The following is an 18,701-nucleotide window of genomic DNA, read 5'->3' on the forward strand; positions in this document are numbered from 1 at the left end:
GCACTGGCCGCCATGAAGAGTATTTGCATGGGTCGTGAATCTTGTGACCCCAATACAGTTTGCTCGAATAGTACCAATGCGACACTCTACATCCGTTACGTATGTGAGGATGGTAAGTGTTGAGTGACACATAATATTATAAATCATGTTATAAAATTATTCCATAAACAATGAAACGATGACTATTTTCAAAACCCTACAACAAACATTAAAAGTTAAGCAAGTGCTATTTTGAATTAGTCATTGACAACTTGAAAATTTTAAAATAAAAATTACTATGTTAAATGAATCCTTTTTAAAATACACATTAAAGTGGAATCACCCCCTTTTTTACAATGACATATCCAAACGATATTTTGTTAAATATTTATTTACGCACAGTAATTTGGAAGGAGTCATCTTCAACTGAGCGAAACATGTTTTTAACCTAGCATCCCTGTGACTTGTGAAAATCAAACGGGTAGTAATTTGATTAAAACGTCATTCCATTTTCCCTTAAACTATGGTGGTTTTACTTTAGATCTGGTTAGCTGATGCATCTCTGTGGTTTAGTACGATACGATACTCAGCTTTCCACCTGTGGCTCGAATGTTGTTATATTCCCGCTGTTGGTTGCCGGTAAAAACTCTTTAATCTGTACCTTATACCAACTGCAGGAAAATCATCACATTCGTTAAGACACAACCAACATTTTTCTCAGATTTCTTTTGTATATCACATAATTTGAAGACATTTTTTTTGGTTACAATTATGATAACTTATTGCTCTGTTGTACGTGTTTTACTGAACAATAATTGTGTCCAGTATTTACCTCTTCCTTTTAAGTTCGAGTTTAAAACCCAATTTTTATGTTGGATGATATGATGCTTTTGGGGAATTTCTGAAAGATGGTCGGTAAGGAGAGCGTTAATCACTATATCTCACTATACTCACTCAAATCTAAAATGACAACATGGCAGATCAAAGAGTTGTCTTCAAAAAGAAATTACAACAGTGCTTCACAAAGTGCAGGATTTGACATGCTCAGTGAGACTGCTGGCTTTGTACCTCTCGTAAAAGAATTTGAAAACAAAAAAATAGATATTGTTCTAAGTTAATGCCATTTTAAGTTTACACAAGTTTGGTATATTTCTTTCACTGAGTGACTCTACCATAATGAGCGATATCTCAAATATTGTATATTCTGCTTTTAACTTTATTTGCTTGTTACTGACATCCAAAACAGTAAACTTTATTATTTGAGTAGTAGAAGATGAAGTGTTATTTGAAAGTTATTTTATAAAGCGGAATATTTTTATTCATCTGAAAATCAAATCAAAGGCAATAACTCGTACAAATCGAAGGCACTATTTTTAAAAAAAGTGTACATATGATTTGTTTTTCAGTAATTGTCCCCCAATGGGTTGAAAATCAATCTTATCTAGTTCAAAACTGTGTCCTTAAAAAATTACATACTTCCAAAACTCTAAGAAATATCTTAATACAATTAAAGTTGTGAACAGGTACAGCAGTCGCATGAAAGAAATCATTGAGAAAATGAGAGAAATAATTTGAAAATTTAACTCTTTGATTCCTCGGGTCCTCGAACAACAAATTATGTTCTTAAAGATGTTATAAAATATCGATAATTTGCAAGTAATTACATGTTTAAAATAGCTGACCTTGAGCTTGATTGACCTCTGGATGACCTTCAAGAAATCGAATTGAAATCCAATCGACCAAAATTGTTCCTAAGATATCAATTTTACCAAATTTGAAGACAAAAGGTGAAACAACTCGAGTCTTTGCACGATTCAGTGACACTACTATAATGGGTGATAACTCATTGAAATAATATTGTTTGATTTCCTAGTAACTTTATACGCTTGGTGCTGACATCCAAAAGAGTAAACTTTATTATTTGAGTAGTATAAAATTTAGTGCGGTTCGCTTGCTATTTTAAAAAGAGGAATATTTTTATTCATCTAAAATCAAATCAAGGGCAAAAACTCGTACAAATCAAAGGTTATTATTAAGAAAAGTGTACCTGTGATTTGTTTAACATATAATAAAGTTATTATGTTCTTAAAGATGTCATAAAATATTGATATTTTACGAGTAATTAATTGTTAAATATAGTTGACCTCATTTAAATTTTAGTGACCTCTGATTGACCTTCAAGTGGTCAAATTGGAATTCCAATCGACCAAATGTTTTTCAAAGATATCAATATTGCCAACTGTGAAGAAAATAAGCTTTTACACGATTGTGAAACAACTCGAGCTTTTTTTTTCACAAGGCTGTGACTCTACTATTATTACTGTTTTCGCCACTGAATTACCTCTTATTCTTAATCTCCATGTACAGCCAAGAACGTCTTCACAAGTACGTGTAAAGGCAAGGTATTTAACATTCCGGCGGAGCATGGGTTCATCCAAAGCCCTAACTATCCAAACACGCTACCTCACCACAGACCTTGTAGGTGGCGGATTAAACCTCCCAACGATTCCTTGGTGGTCCTAAAGCTTCACGACATCAGTACGAGGTAAGTTGTTATAATAGTATATCACCCACCGTGTTGCCTGGTAATTTGGTATTATGTCGGACATATCTTGATTAGGAAAATGGGACTCAAGTCAAAATTTTTAACAGAATTGGTATAGGGAATTTATGTCTTTTGAAGCGTAAGGATTTAAACCCACCCTTCTCAATGCAAAGATTTATTTTTACTCAATTAAAAAAAAAAGTTTAACCAGTTCGTACTCTGGAAAAACTCGTATTTAAAAATTTGGCCAAAAAACTCGTCCTTCAAATATCGATTGGTTTAAATGATCCTCATCTTGACAAAAAACTCTCAAACCTAGGACTTCTCGAATTTCGTACCCCTCTGTTATGGGATAGCATAACTTTTATACTAGATCCAGCCCTTTATTTGATATTTTTTAAAAGAATCTGAAAACGGACCTTTTTCCCCCGTGCCTTTTAGTTTGTTAAATATCTTAATGTGTGCATTGGTTGTCATCTCTAATTTCTAAATGCCTTGTGTGTTTTTCTTGTTTACATGTAGATATAGCGCCCTGAGTACCTTTGAGTGGAAGTTTGTGCTTTATAAATGTTTCATTTATTATCAATAGAACAATTTGTAGAGTACTCAAAAGCAAACTGACTGGTTTCGAATCTTGGTAGAGACGTGTTTTGTATTTTTTCGTTTGTCCACTAAAAATAAGTTGGTTTGCTGGACCTGTGAAAAGCATTGTCAATTTAAATAGTCATATCCAAAGGATACCAATCAATAGTTTTTAATATTTAAAGATTAGACAATAATCAAAAATATACGCATTGACGTCATGAAAAACTTTCAGCAAGACAGTGTTATGATTCAATTCATGTATATTACTGTAAACTATATAGTTCCTATATCATATCGATTCAGGCGTAATATCCCTCAAAATTCACAATTTTTGTTTAAAATGGGTTTGTCTCTGATGTATACAATTACGTCATTCTACCCTATCTTTTTGTTTTGAAATGGAGGCCAAATTCACTTAGATGCAACTGTCGAAGGGAGACAATGGAACACCGCAAACAAAACAAAACATTTTCAATGACGTCTTAATGCATAAATTAACAGACAGAAGTAAAAAAAATAGAAGTGTGCCTCTTATGACATTTATTATCATCATCATCATCATCATCATCATCATCATCATCATCATCATCATCATCATCATCATTCTCATCATCATCATCATCATCACCATTGTTATCATCATCATCATCATCATCATCATCATCATTATCATCATCATCATCATCTTTCCACAGTGGACCACGGGACCAGTGTGATGGCGGTCTGAAGGTGTCGGGGATGAATTGTGACGTCATGATAAACCAGGTCCCAAGGCTCCTTTGTGATCGTGACAATGAGACGAGTGTCGCCAGATGTGGCAAAGTCAACATCGAACTTTCTCCCTCTGCCAAAGTCTATCCTTTAAGATTTTGGTTGGAATTTCGAGGTAATATTACTAATTAGCGAAATTATTAGACACCAAAACACTCAGTAGTAGTAGCAGCAGCAGTGGTAGTAGTAGTAGTAGTAGTAGTAGTAGTAGTAGTAGTAGTAGTAGTAGTAGTGGTGGTGGTGGTGGTAGTATTAGTAGTAGTAGTAGTAGTAGTAGTAGTAGTAGAAGTAGTAGTAGTAGTAGTAGTAGTAGTAGTAGTAGTAGTAGTAGTAGTAGTAGTAGCAGTAGTAGTAGTAGTAGTAGTAGTAGTAGTAGTAGTAGTAGTAGTAGTAGTAGTATCTGTACTCTACTCAGATATGGTCCAACGAGCAGAAAAATCCCATGCTCAAACTATCTTTTAAGTTAACGTTAATTACTGTCATAATGTGATTATGAAATAAGATTCAAGTGATGGAAACCCCAAGAGGGGCAGTCATATTATCTAAAAGTTCGTGATGAATTAGTTACATTCATTATCTTGACCCAACACCGCCTCTTGACGATATCTATCTGGCTCAATACGTGACGACTCATTTCAGTTAAGACTGACTGCATATTGATAGTATATATATATATATATATATATATATATATATATATATATATATATACATATATATATATGTATATATATACATATATATATATATATATATATATATATATATATATATATATATATATATAATTTTAAAAACTGTTATACAGACCTCGATATAAACATCATCATTATCACCACCCCCATCGTTGTCGTCGTTATTAACCCCAAGTTGTCTTTTTTATCATCGTCAAAAGCGATGTCATTTATCTTCCTTTTCATCATCTTTTGCCATTATTATCTACCCGTACAATGCTATACTGTATGTCATTTTTATATTAATTTGTCTAGAATTTACTTTAAACAGAAGCAAGGTTATTCACTGTCTGCTTTTAAATAATACACTTATTAAGTCCAACATTCCTAATTCTAACACATAGTACTTCAGCGTATAAAAATGCCATGTTACCTTTGCACATTATATGTATATATCTATTCCTATTCCTAAACTATAATAAACTCAGTTATAGACAATAATATGTGTAGTCCTAGTTTTAAAGTTATGTCATGAAGACCAACCTTATAGAATTATAATCATGTCAGTTATCAAAGTTTTGATTGATATCTCTCTTGATCAGTCATCAGTCCATTTTGACGTCGTTATCACAAGTGATGTCGCAAACACTGCGATAACCACCAAACAATACAACAATGGTTGCCAAATAGGCATAGTCAAATGCTAAATAAACAATAGAGTCTAGGGCTAAGATTTAGAATTATATTTTCATGTTGATAATTTGTCCTTCTTAAAAAATATAATTCTAAATCCTAGTCCTAGATTTTATTGTTCATTGCTAAATTTGACCATGCCTATTTGGCAACCGAGTCGTATTGTTTATGTTGTCCAAACACCAAAGAACATGAAAAGTATGGAATAATATATCTTTCGTTCCCATCGGCACTTTTTATTCTTCATGCTTTTCACGTGTCATATGATCATAATGCATAAAAGTCAAAACATGATCAGATTTATAATGTTTTTCTCCTCTGGATACACTTTTATGCTCGTCGGAGAATTATTTCATAAGGAATCCGCCATTGTTCCGATCGTTTGGAACCATTTACTAAGTTACTATGCGTCATTACGTCACGACTGTTCAAGCCTATTAAGCATGCATGCAGGCTCTGTCTTATTCTGAAAAACACATTAAAATATTTGTCCAGAAAACTCGTCCTTCAAATATTGATCGATTAAAATGACTCCCATCTTGGCAAAGACTCTCAAATATGCGACTTGAAAAACGTTTTAGATTCGATGTTTTCGATGAGATAAGGGTTATTTTAATCGATCGATATTGAAGACAATATTTCTGGCCAACATTTTAAAATGTGTGGTTTTTTATAATTTCAGAGCATGGTAGTACTTTAATTTGAGTAGAGTGTCAAGAACTTGTTTGACGATTTAAAATAAATTGTTTACCAGGCCATTGACCTAAGAGATACTTTTGTTCAAAACCTTATTATCTGGTCAAGAACGCATCATTGGTTGAGGTTTAATAGCCTATTTATCAGTGACTCCCCTCCATCCCCCCCCCCCCCCTCCATTAATCATAATGGACTTGCAACTAGGTCATAGTTTCTTTGTTTTTAACTTATTTATGACTTATCGTCTCAAAGCGGTATATGTTGAGATTGCGATTGCATGTACAGATACGCATAATATAGAACTTAAGAGATGAGATTTATATTCGTAACAGTGGAGAATAACGATACTTTCTCACATTGCAACCAACCCAAATTTCCAACCTATTATTCTTTTAACTCTAAATTTACTTTCAGAGGTCCGATTCCTCCCGACATAATACCGTTTCGAGACGATCTGTCACATAATTCATGATTAGAAGTAGACCAAGTAACCGTTTAGGGCAACGTGTTTTGTCTCATCATCATGTGACTTCTACATTGTAGGTTATGATTTTAAGTATAGAGTCATTGACAGCATTGTCTCTGCTTAAATTCAGAGACAATATTTGATTTTTTTTCAGATATTATTTGAAATGAATCAGAACTGAGTTCCGACACATTATTTGAAATTACTTCACACACACTATTTGAATGAATTCAGACACACTATTTGAATTGAATTTAGACTCAATTTTTTATTGAATTCTGACACATTATTTGAATTGAATTCAGACACACTTTTTAATTGATTCAGACATACTTTTTAATTGAATTCAGACACAATATTTGAATTGAACACACGAATAACAGCAACCATTTTGATCTGAATACATCTCGTTTTCTTAGACATCAAGCTAAGTGGTCACTTTACTTTCTTTAAAAAGGGGAAGATAAGAGCATTCTTATCGGGCAATATCCACTAAACCTGCTCGAAGCGATTTACAAGGAGTTATTAGCCAACAGCAACATTTAAAATATAAGACGATACATGACACTCGTGAGGCGATATTACAATTGTTTCGATCACAGACAATGCTGATAACGACCAGGTGTACGGTGAGTAAAGAGCCTTTTCCATGGACTCATTATGCGCCGCTCAGAGCGGGACTTGAACCCTGGACCTTACGATCCAAAGTTGAGTGTCATACCCCTAAACCACTTAGGCGCACAAGATAGATAAATCAAAGACTTACTTTTAGCTTTGTATTGTCTTACTTTTAAAAATGAAGGAAAATAAGAATTCACAATATATGATGTATTGTTTTTTTTTCCCTATAAAATGTATTGCACTTGAAATCAGTGCACTAACAATAGATCATCTTAAATCATTTTACTCCATCCTGCATTTTGACAATTTGACCTAAGTAGGAAAGATTTTTTTTCAATAGGATGATTCACTACTTTAAATAGCACTGAAAGACACTTCACTTCACATTTTACATCCTGAAATCATTACATATTTAAACGTATTTGTCATACTGTTTACTTGTTGTTATTTTTTTTTTTCAATTTAAACATATTACATTGTAATAACAACCAACAAGGAAGAATAATCTACTATTTAGTTTATGATACAAAGACCAGAAGTAAAACTACAAAGAACAAAATGAAATCATCCCAAAATATTAGCCTGTCTAGGCAGCTGCAGCTTCTGCGTTTGGTTACTGACATAATATAACAAATAAATAACCTATTCCTCAAATTTCTTTCTGCACTCATGAAACCTCCGCCAGCCCCGTCATGAAACCGAGGGTGAACATAATATTATATTAACGCTTATATTATGTGATTATGACGTTGTTGTTGTTGTTGTTGATGATGATAATGATGATGATGATGATGATGATGATGATGATGATGATGATGATGACAATGATGATGATTATGATGATGATGGTGGTGGTGGTTGTGGTGGTGATGGTGAATATGGTGATCACGACGGTGATGATAACAATCATAAATATGATAATAATTTGAAAATAATCTGACAGGCATTAAGGGCATATCAACTAAAATGATACATTAACAGTAAAGTCATTAAAATAAGTATCATACGTCACTCCTCTCACCGAGTTTGTCCATATCAATCCCACTTTTCTGTCAAACGATAATAATAATAATAATAATAATAATAATAATAATAATAATAATAATAATAATAGTATAATAATAATAATAATAATAATAATAATAATAATAATAATAATAATAATAATAATAATAAATAATAATAATAATAATAATAATAATATTAATAATAATAATAATAATAATAATAATAATAATGATGATGATGATGATGATGATGATGATGATGATAATAATAATAATGTGGGATCCTGAAGCCCAACCCACATAACACATTGTCTATCTTGTTCGCTGATTCATTGATAGGAAACGTAATTGTTAATTGGACATATTTGTTGGCTTATATAATATATTAGCTCTAACCAACATTATCGAGCACTTCGTACCTACAAGTACCCACCAACACTCATATATATATATATATATATATATATATATATATATATATATATATAAAGTTGAAAACAAAGAAAATGATTGTTAAATATCAGTGAAAAAAAAAAACAAAAAAAAAAACAGGTGATGAAAAACTAAGGATTTCCCCCCCCCCCTCCCCCCCTTCTTCCCCACTTAAACCACCCCTCTTCCCCCTACCCCCACCCCCCCCCTTCCCTTTTTCAGCAAAACATACGATTGAAAATTAAAATTTCAAGCTCTCCCTGATCAAAATCCCTTTTTGAAGGAATAAACCGTAACGTCTATTTAACTCCGTGTTTTTCATTACTGAAACTTTTAATTTATAGTCTCTGACTTTAGAGAGAATAAAACTTTTGTCGTTTAAGGAAATGTTTTAGCCATGGGAGTAAACTCACCAAAAACGTCTCGTCATAATCATAATACACAACAAGAATCTGCAATAAACAAAGCTTGGAAAAAATCATATTTATTTCATTGCTGGTGTCCGAAAAGTCTGTTATTTACATAATAAACTTATCATGAACATTTCCTGACGTGCAAAAAGCAACCACTTAAGGCCACTTATATTAAGAAGTGTAGCGGTTTAGGTCAGAAGACGGTCTTCATTGTATACAATCTGGTTCAGAGCAAAATGATCTTAGCCTCATCAATGGATTGTATCTATATCCTTTGAAAATTACTGGAATGACGCCTAAATTACAAAGGTTGGAATAGAAATTATGATTATATTTCGTAGCCTTGTGCATGAAATTTTTAGCGTATAGACTCAGCATTGTTATAGTTTCCAGGTGTTAAGGAACATTTGTTTATTTTTCAAGATTTCCACATACATTTAATGTTTGATATTAATATGCGACAAGACTAGATTTTCTATTCAGTTTCAAATGGACATTGATTGGTCAATATTCGATCAGGTTTCCTATTAAAAAATACCCTATTAGGAAACACGTATATGATGAGTGTCACGAAATGTTTATGCTTGTTTTTTTTTATGCCACCACAGGAGGCAGAAACATCTGAGTTAGACAAGATTGTCACAGGGGAGATGAAACCAGAATCTATCACGATTTCTGTAGCGTAAAATGACAGTAACCCTTATTGCTTGCTACCCATTGATAGAATGTTAGTCCATATAAAAATTCTTTCCACCAGATTAGTGACCCTTTCATCTCAATAAGGCATTATGTTGAAGTGACATTGATGCTCAAAATTGAATTTATGGTCAAAATTATTTAATGAGATAGAGAGAATAAATGCAACCCCCCCCCCCCCCCCCATTCCCCACCCTCAATTTCACATTTCAGACTACTTTAACATTGTATTCACTTTTTAGCATCGACTCCACCTAACACAATACCTGTTTGACACGGTGGATCACATTTAACCAGTTAACTGTCGTTCTCTAGAAAGACACATGTTTAAAAATTTGGCCAGACAAAAAAAATCTATTGATTTTAATGACCCTCATCTTGACAAAAACTCAAAATCTGAGACCTTGCAGGTCCCAGGTGTTAGAGTTTTTGTCAAGATGAGGGCCATTTAAACTGATTGATATTTGAAGGAAATTTTTAAACACGTGTCTTTTCATAGTACGGCAGTTAACTGGGTAATAGACCCAGCTACCCAATCACTGCCGGGTGGACAGAAGGGTCAGACATCACCTTGACTGGGAATAATAAATGCTATTTCACTTGTGACACGCAAACAAACCATTAGGTTTTAATGTTAAATCAGCAGATTCCTGATAAAACTAACACCTCAAAACTATAAAGTATCCATCATCAATCGAACATGTATGTAGATAAAGAACACAAAAATTTGGAAACAAGAAGAAGTGTTGACTTTAAGCAAAGGTTGACTTTAAGAGTGTTGACTTTATGCGGATTCAAATGAACATCACCAAACAAAATGCTATAACCTACCTCAAGTAAGAAAAGCCACCAAATCTTACTATTACTGTCATTGAGCATACATTTACTGAACTATTTTGTATTTTGCTCTCTTTCCAGTCCTACCAATAAAGCAGACATCCAAAATAACAACCTCTGGTCTGACATGCTCTGGGTGGATTCCTTCCACCAACGCAGGTAGAAGAAACTATATTATTATTATTATTATTATTATTATTATTATTATTATTATTATTATTATTATTATTATTATTATTATTATTATTATTATTATTATTATTATTATTATTATTAATATATTATTATTATTATTATTACTACTAATACTACTACTACTACTACTACTACTACTACTACTACTACTACTACTACTACTACTACTACTACTACTACTACTACTACTACTACTACTACTACTACTACTACTACTACTACTAACTACACTACTACTACTACTACTACTACTACTACTACTACTACTACTATACTACGAGTACTACTACTAATACTATTATTATTATTATTATTATTATTATTATTATTATTATTATTATTATTATTATTATTATTATTATTATTATTATTATTTTTCATCATCATCATCATCATCATCATCATCATCATCATCATTATCATTACCATCGTCATGAGCACACCACATAAATTAAGTAGGTACGCGGAGTTACAAAGTCAAGTGAAGTTTGGGGATCAAAAATAAGTCAGGGCACTTAACACACGTTATTATTACACCACTCAACTCAGATATAAATAGATATTATTTTTCTGGTTACTTCATTGCCAATGGCAAATTGTGGAAAAGTGTAAACATCAAATCAGGCGACGTATTACGTCTGCAATGAAATTTTGTCCTATACCATAGATTTCTGGTAGCTTATTTTAGGCGTTTTTAGTTATTAAGAGCAATGAGGATATTAAAAACCTAAAAGTGTATCGTATTGATCTGCACAAATCTCTACTCTTAATAGTCTAATGATAAAAGTTAATCAAGGACGGTATACAACAATTCTAAATATCTATCACATGGTGCAGTTATCTCCATTCGTATTTACGAGAGATGAGAATATTTTTTCATAACATTGTTTCCACAATTCGAGATACAGGGAAATTTAGTATGTTCAAACTCGCGTTTAATAAAACATTTGATTTCTGGACGAAATAAACGCTCGCAAATTAATAAGATGTGTACTGCAAAATACCTTTTATTTAACCCGTATGAACCGCAAACGTTTTATACGAAGTCCATTGAAATATAATTAGATTTATAAGTAAAATAACACGAATAAACACAAAAAAAAAAAAGATTTTTTTCATCCTTAAGGAGATGTTCGCTTTTAGGGTCTATTCCAAGGGAAGACTGGAATAACCCAGGCGTCAGCCGCATTGCAGCAGCGCAAAAGTGCTAAACGAGGTGACTTCCTGAAGACCACACAACGCGGCGGGTAGTCGAATTCGGTACCTTTTGGGTACGAAGCAAAGACCAGACCGTTGAGCCACGCTGCCCCCTATTTATATTTGTCCATGTCGAGAAACAATGAATATGCTTTTAAAAAGATTACAACATAACTATTCTTGGGTAGGGAATCTTTCAAAATACTTGAAGTTTATACTTCAGTCAATTCTTCTATTTTATTTTTGTTTATAGACAGGGGACCGACGCTACATAAAGATAAACTTAAACCTACTTAAAATGCCAGGTTTATGACAACCTATACTTTAATTTTTTCCCCAGAAAAGTCTGAAATGGTTACAAAGGAAACAGATACACAGCGTGAGTAATCGCATGCTTTAGATTACATCAGAGTTGGAAATGGAAGCATACGATCACTTCCATAGTGAAAATGAACCCATTTTAAATCACGACTAGTTCATTATTTGTTAACCATCTTATTCATTTTTACTATAGAAGCAACAACGTGACCCGGAATTCACTTGAAGTTGCATCGCTGTTTATGTTCTCAAAGTGAAAATTGTGAGATACTTAATTTAGATTGGAATTGAATCAAACTGGGTCCCAAAAGAGTGAATCTACGTGTAATTTTAAATGATATTTTGACACTCTTGAGTTATTAGTTAAAACAATGAAAAGATAATTTGTTAATGATCAATTTAATTTTTTTGTCGTAACATCTATAGTTAAAGTACAAAAACTAAAAGAGTCGACATTTTATTGGTGTCACATATTGTGAAATTAACTTGGAACTGCACTGACTGTGCTGTAATTGCTTGGCTCATGAATGGAATGTTTTATAGATAAGGGTTTCCAAAATAACAAAGACATTCAAACGTTGTTTGCAAAATACAAAGAATCGAAATGTCCCGAAGGAAAGATAATAATAAATCCGTAAATGTGCAATCAATTGAGCATCAGAATTCTTGAGAATCCCCCTCCCCCCCCTCCCCCTCTACCCTCGGTCCCTAACCCCTTCACTGAACATTCCATAATATGTATTTATTTTCTGTATTTTTTCCAGTTCTTATCATCCTGCTGTCAGTGATCAGCAGCCTGTCAGGAACACTCATTATAGTCCTCGTCATTGTCTGCATCAGGTAGGGATGAACATTTTATAATTTATGCGGAAACATAGATTTAATATATCGGATGCGAGAAAAAACCTGGAAGAGTTCAGAAACCTCTACCCGTCAGACTATAAATGATGCAAATCTTAATTTTTACTACAATGAAATCCGTTTGTTGATATTTATCAGGAAATTATGTTGAACAATTTTAATTCCTCAATTATTTGAATAACCACACCGCAAATTTTCCACATCGGGGATTTGGGTAGTAATTCTCCATTTAATGTGAACTGTCGATTTTTGCTTAATGACTCTCTCTCTACGTATTCATTTTTCTTCATGATCCAATTGTGCATCTAATGTTTTGAGCAGTGATTTGATCCCATGCATTTTGAATTGACTCTCATAACTCTGCGTATTTGTAAATAGGTGTATGACCATCAGAAACCATGATGGACATCATAGCATTGATCAAATGCTGCAGTCCATTGGGTTTAAATCAGGACTCATTGAGAGGCCAGTCATCTTTGGAAACAAATCGAATGTCATTTTCTCTTAATTAAAACTTGGGTGCTTCTAGTCTGAGAAGTTGCGTCGTCTTTTTGAAAAGCTGAAGACCGTTTGGGATCAAATGAAACAAATTTTGGAATAATTTTTGGTTCTGACAATGGTCACACTTTCATGCCTTCCCTTTTGTTGTTGACTTGTCAATGAAATGTAATTTTCCTCTCCCTGCCGTTTTATTCCACAAACACCGTCATCCCTTTTCATGGTAAAGTCTATTCGGTGGAGTGTCTGATTTTGTTTGACCGTACACATCATCATTATATGGGCTTCTACCGAAACAAGACGAAAAATTTGGAAACGGTTGATATTGTGATTGTTGAATGACTTTGGTATAACTATTACCGGCACCGTTTTTTATCCAATAGAGGCTTTTTCATCAAAATTACCAAATGTTTATTTAAGATCTATTCATTGTGGCTTGTAAATTTTCGAATGCTTCTTATGTGTTTCGTTTTGAATTAGCACCCTAGTTTTTTCCATTAAAAAATTATTCTCGCTTCCTAATCCAATATAATCCTTTCGAGTCAAAAGGCTCATAGAACCAACGTTTATCCACGTATCTGTATCGTGAAGAAGTAAACTATTACATCAGTCTGCCATAATCTAACAGACCTAGCAACCTAATCACTGATACGTTGACAGACTTTGTTTGTTTTTTTTAAATTGGAAAATCCTCGACCACACCCGGGAGCGAGACCCGCCGCTTTGTTTTTAAGTTGTGCTCTACCAGATCAGATAATGGCTTCTATGCTGCTTGCTTTCATAAATCGGCAGAGGCAGTACAACGCAAATTAACAAAGCGCTATTTTGTTTTCATTTTGGTCAGAAAAAAATCCATAAACTAATAACTAAAAATGATCCCCTTATCTTGTCAAAATATTCAAGCCTGAGATTTCAAATCTTAATTGATCCTGCCTTGAACCTTCTGCCCCCAAATAAGTTACAAGGCACTGAGATCCGATTTTATTCCGACGTCTGTAACGTTTAACGAGCCGTAACAATGCTGTTCTACTTTTAAAATAAAAAAGTGATAATTATGCAGTAAACAGAGCTACGAAAAAAATAATTTTGAAAAGAAGTGATTCAGACAAAGCAGGTAGAAAAGTTCTTCGGCGAAGGCTGATTTTTCTTTTTTTAGCTGATGTGTATTTTGCACTCATCTTTTTACACTGCCTTGTATCTTATAACCCCATCTTTTTAGTTTTATCTTGGATAGGACACTGATTTATTGAAAAGTACTTTTTGACAAATCTAACACTCCTAATTAATTACTCTATGACTGATGAATAAGCAAGTGAGGAATATAAATCTAGAATTTCAGGTGATTGGGCACGACTTGGGTTTCGTATTTATAAGACCTGGCCGGAAGTAATTTGGGATAGACTTTTGTGCTTTTCTTGGATTAAGTACAAAGCGTTGCTATTATTTTCTTCTCACGAGCTTGAATTCACCTTTAGTAAATGTCAACGTTTTTCTTATCATTTCTTCCCAGATGTCGCCTCATGAGAATGACGGTCTCAGATCACGTGTACTGTGAACCAAGTACGACTCTGCAACCACACTACGACTACATCTCATCACTAGAGACCAATGAAAAACCTCGGCCCGAACTTGCTGATGAGTATTTTGAGGTCGGTCATGAAAATATGTTCTCACAGCTCATGGGGCAAAACTTTACTCTGGTGCTTTATAGACTTTGTGCTGTACTTTTACTACTACTACTACTACTACTACTACTACTACTACTACTACTACTACTACTACTACTACTACTACTACTACTACTTCTACTACTACTACTACTACAACAACAACAATTATCTTCATCATCATCATTATCTTCATCACTGTGGCAGTGTTTGTGGTTTTATTATGGGCTTGAGTCCAAACGATATGCTCAATGGTTTGGATGCGAACTAGTATGCGCGCTATTGCTCTTGTTACAAACTGCGCCACTCAACCTACACCACAAACGGCTCAGGTTTAATCTAGGAGTGATTAAGAATAGCCTTAGGGTCCCTTATAGCTCATTGTATTAATAACACGTGAGTCAAGACAATTGTAACGCCCAATACAATAATAACAATTCTAAACATAAAGTTTAATAAGATTGTTACAGGAAAGGATAGAGAGAATAAGTGGAAAGTAGAATGAAAGTTATGGATGATATATATTTGACAATCTAATTGTTATCCCTGTATTCATTTAATCTCAGGAAGAATAGCTCTAATTGAGTGGATCTAATTTATTATTTATGTATTTATTTATTGATTTATTTATTCTTAATCATTTGTGTCAGTGGAAAATACATTTGAAAATGGTATAAGCCCGGTTGGCTTATCTTTAATCCAGTCGGCTTGCTTGATTGGTCAAATGACGAGGCAGTATCAGCTAGTTCAACAGTTGGCTCCTGGCTCCAGGGTTTTCTTGACTTCACAACAGTGTGTTGTAGTTATGGGCTGACAGGAAGGTTCTGGTGTCGGCGATGACTGACATCAGGGAATGGGTGCTAAGTAAGGACTGGGAGGCAGGGATTGGGCACGGACTGGGCAAGGACCTTCAATTAAGAGTTCAAAGAAAAAGGTCTTAGAGCCAAATCTAGTTTATCTTTCGCCACCGGGTCGTCCTTGAACGACACATCATAATAGCTTTTATTTGCCGACCAAAGGAAAGGAGAAGCAATAACTCCATGATAATGGTTGCAGTTATTGCATTGGTATCAAACATCAACTGACAGTTGAGCTATCTTACATGATGATAATTTAACGGGGTTATGTCCCTTGTATTTTATGGTTTATAACTTATAATTGTGATTATGATGTGTGGCCGTGGATTGGCAGTAGAGTACAACCATCATGCAATATACATATTGAATATAAATGAAATAATAGCATAGATCATAAACAAATGTTAACTATAGTATAATATACACATAGATATAGTTTTGTACAAGTATTTCAACTTACGAACAAAGCACAAAATAAAATATACACAAATTATAATAGTAATGGTAGGTTTAGCATTAATTCACAGTAATATCTCGTTCTACTTTGAATAAGTTAACCAGTAATAATTTTACCTTCAACAGAGAGATAGTTGAACTTTTTACAAGTTTGAAGTTTCAGAATTGGTCCGATTCTTAGTGTGTGTGTGTGTGTGTGTGTGTGTGTGTGTGTGTGTGAGTGTGTGTGTGTGTGTCTGTTCTGAGATATTTTTTTTTTTTTAATGAGGCCAAACAAATTATGGGGATAGCCAATCAGAAAGAACGTTCTTATTTAGATCGCCAATGAAATTCAGATGCTTTTGATTAACCACTGGGTAGGGAAATAACGGAGAGCTAGAACATTAATTGCAATTTTAGCTACTCTTGAACGAGACGAGCACCTGAGAGCTTAAACACATATGAAGTCTTGTTTGGAAAGGACAATTAGCAGGAGATAGTCAATGGACAGGCCATTGAACAGATGAATAAGCCTAAGGCGGAAAATGAGTGGTCAGGTCTCGCGTTCCGTTATACAATGGGTTTGAAGAGTGTATGTTTACATTAGCTAAACTGTAGAATAAAACTGTCCATGTTCTGAGTGTTTTAACTCAAAGTGTTAATTTCCCTTCGCAAATATTGTTGTCCACTAAATTTTGAAGTGGTTTTGAATAAGGCGCTGGCGACTGATAAAAAAATCACTCAATGAAAGAAAATCGTTCGTAACAATCATCATAATCATCATCATCATCATCATCATCATCATCATCATCATCATCATCATCATCATCATCATCATCATCATCATCTTCATCATCATCATCATCATCATCATCATCATCATCATCATCATCATCATCGTTATCATCATCATCATCATTATCATCATCATCATCATCATCATTGTCATCAACATCATCCTCCTCATCATTTTACAAATCAGATACTATTTGTATATTTATCGATATATCTCTCTCACTCTCATTAAATTCTCAAACATATCCGAAACATCTGAAAATTGCACTCATATACGGATTTTAACCAAATTTATGATAATGATAATAAATAATATCTTTATCGTTTTGCTATTCTTAAATATAAGCTGATATTTCTTTCAGGTTGCTGATGCTCTCCCTTATGATATGAGGATGACTCCAGCATCCCCTGCCTATGCTGAGGTGGAGCAGTTCATTGACTTCAAGAAGGGGTCAAGGTCTTCTGCAGACTCCACGGAATGGGCTGATTGTCAATCTCAGAATTCCAACATAGAAAGAACCGCGGTCTATGATAATAAGGATATGCCAAACTCTCCGGGCGAAGCAAAGAAATATAAGCAATCAAGTAGTATAAGAACTAAAAGTTTTGTCAACAAACCAAAATTTTCTTGGAGCCCGAAAAATAAACATAAGATTGGAAAAAATGTTAATTCACATTCTACTGCAGAACCCAAAGTGTTCGTTGTTAATTTAGATAGCAATTTGCAGGAGACGAGTTTATGTGACGACAATTCAGCTTACGAACAAATCGAAATACATCCGACTCGTGATGGCGGAAGAGTGGTACTGACAGACTCAAAAGCTCCAATCAAAAGTCAAGAAAACAAGCAATCTGAAACCAAGAAATCAATGCTGACTGATCGAACGAGACCGAGTCCACAAAGCACGAGGTATAAATCGCCTTCACACTCTCACATGTCTAGAGTCGATCAAATAAAGGAGGGATTGTTATCAAAACACGATGACAGAAAAGATAAAGCATCTTCCAAAACAAAGGATGTAGGACTTCGAAAAGTGTCGAATATACAAAATGACAGAAACTTTCGACGAAATACTCCTGAGAAAAAAACAAAGCTTCGAACAGATATCAACAATAAATCGTCAGATAATGATCCAGAAATGAAAAGCTCACAAGAACCCTTCCTTCTAAAAGAAAGACTTCAAACGTCAGGCATTGTTCGAAATGGAATACAAAAATTTGAAAATAAATAAAATCAAAGGCATATTATGTCACATCTATTTGAAAAAACCCCAACTCATTATCAAAGCCAAAACAATTTCTGTCGTCGTGGACTACATTCATATTGTGCGGCTTTATAGTCAAGTGTTATGACACTGGGGCTCTTTCAGAGTCTTGTTAATATCGGTGCTAATTTGAGTCATTGGGTAAAAAAGCTCTTCATTCACATTCACTCACCATATTCTGGTAGAAAATGAATATCT

At 33.8% G+C, this 18,701-nt stretch overlaps 1 protein-coding gene across 5 annotated transcripts in view; it reads left to right on the forward strand.

The window, feature by feature from the left end:
* LOC144965184 (uncharacterized) overlaps nucleotides 1-18,472 on the forward strand; it is a 32,622-nt gene extending 14,150 nt beyond the window's left edge. For all 5 annotated transcript variants that reach the window (XM_078900250.1, XM_078900251.1, XM_078900254.1 and 2 more), the window contains exons 3-10: nucleotides 1-112; nucleotides 2,347-2,524; nucleotides 3,805-3,995; nucleotides 10,497-10,574; nucleotides 12,148-12,186; nucleotides 12,890-12,965; nucleotides 14,995-15,133; nucleotides 17,601-18,472. The exon at nucleotides 1-112 is cut by the window's left edge and continues 113 nt beyond it. In XM_078900250.1, the coding sequence (XP_078756376.1) occupies nucleotides 1-112; nucleotides 2,347-2,524; nucleotides 3,805-3,995; nucleotides 10,497-10,574; nucleotides 12,148-12,186; nucleotides 12,890-12,965; nucleotides 14,995-15,133; nucleotides 17,601-18,470 (1,683 nt within the window). In that variant the 3' untranslated portion in view covers nucleotides 18,471-18,472. The remainder of the gene's footprint in view (nucleotides 113-2,346; nucleotides 2,525-3,804; nucleotides 3,996-10,496; nucleotides 10,575-12,147; nucleotides 12,187-12,889; nucleotides 12,966-14,994; nucleotides 15,134-17,600) is intronic.
* Nucleotides 18,473-18,701: the final 229 nt, after the last annotated feature.

Source organism: Berghia stephanieae, chromosome 2 (assembly GCF_034508935.2).
Source record: "Berghia stephanieae isolate SIO BIC M18660-M18661 chromosome 2, UCSD_Bste_1.3, whole genome shotgun sequence".
In the NCBI taxonomy this organism is placed as follows: domain Eukaryota; kingdom Metazoa; phylum Mollusca; class Gastropoda; order Nudibranchia; family Aeolidiidae; genus Berghia; species Berghia stephanieae.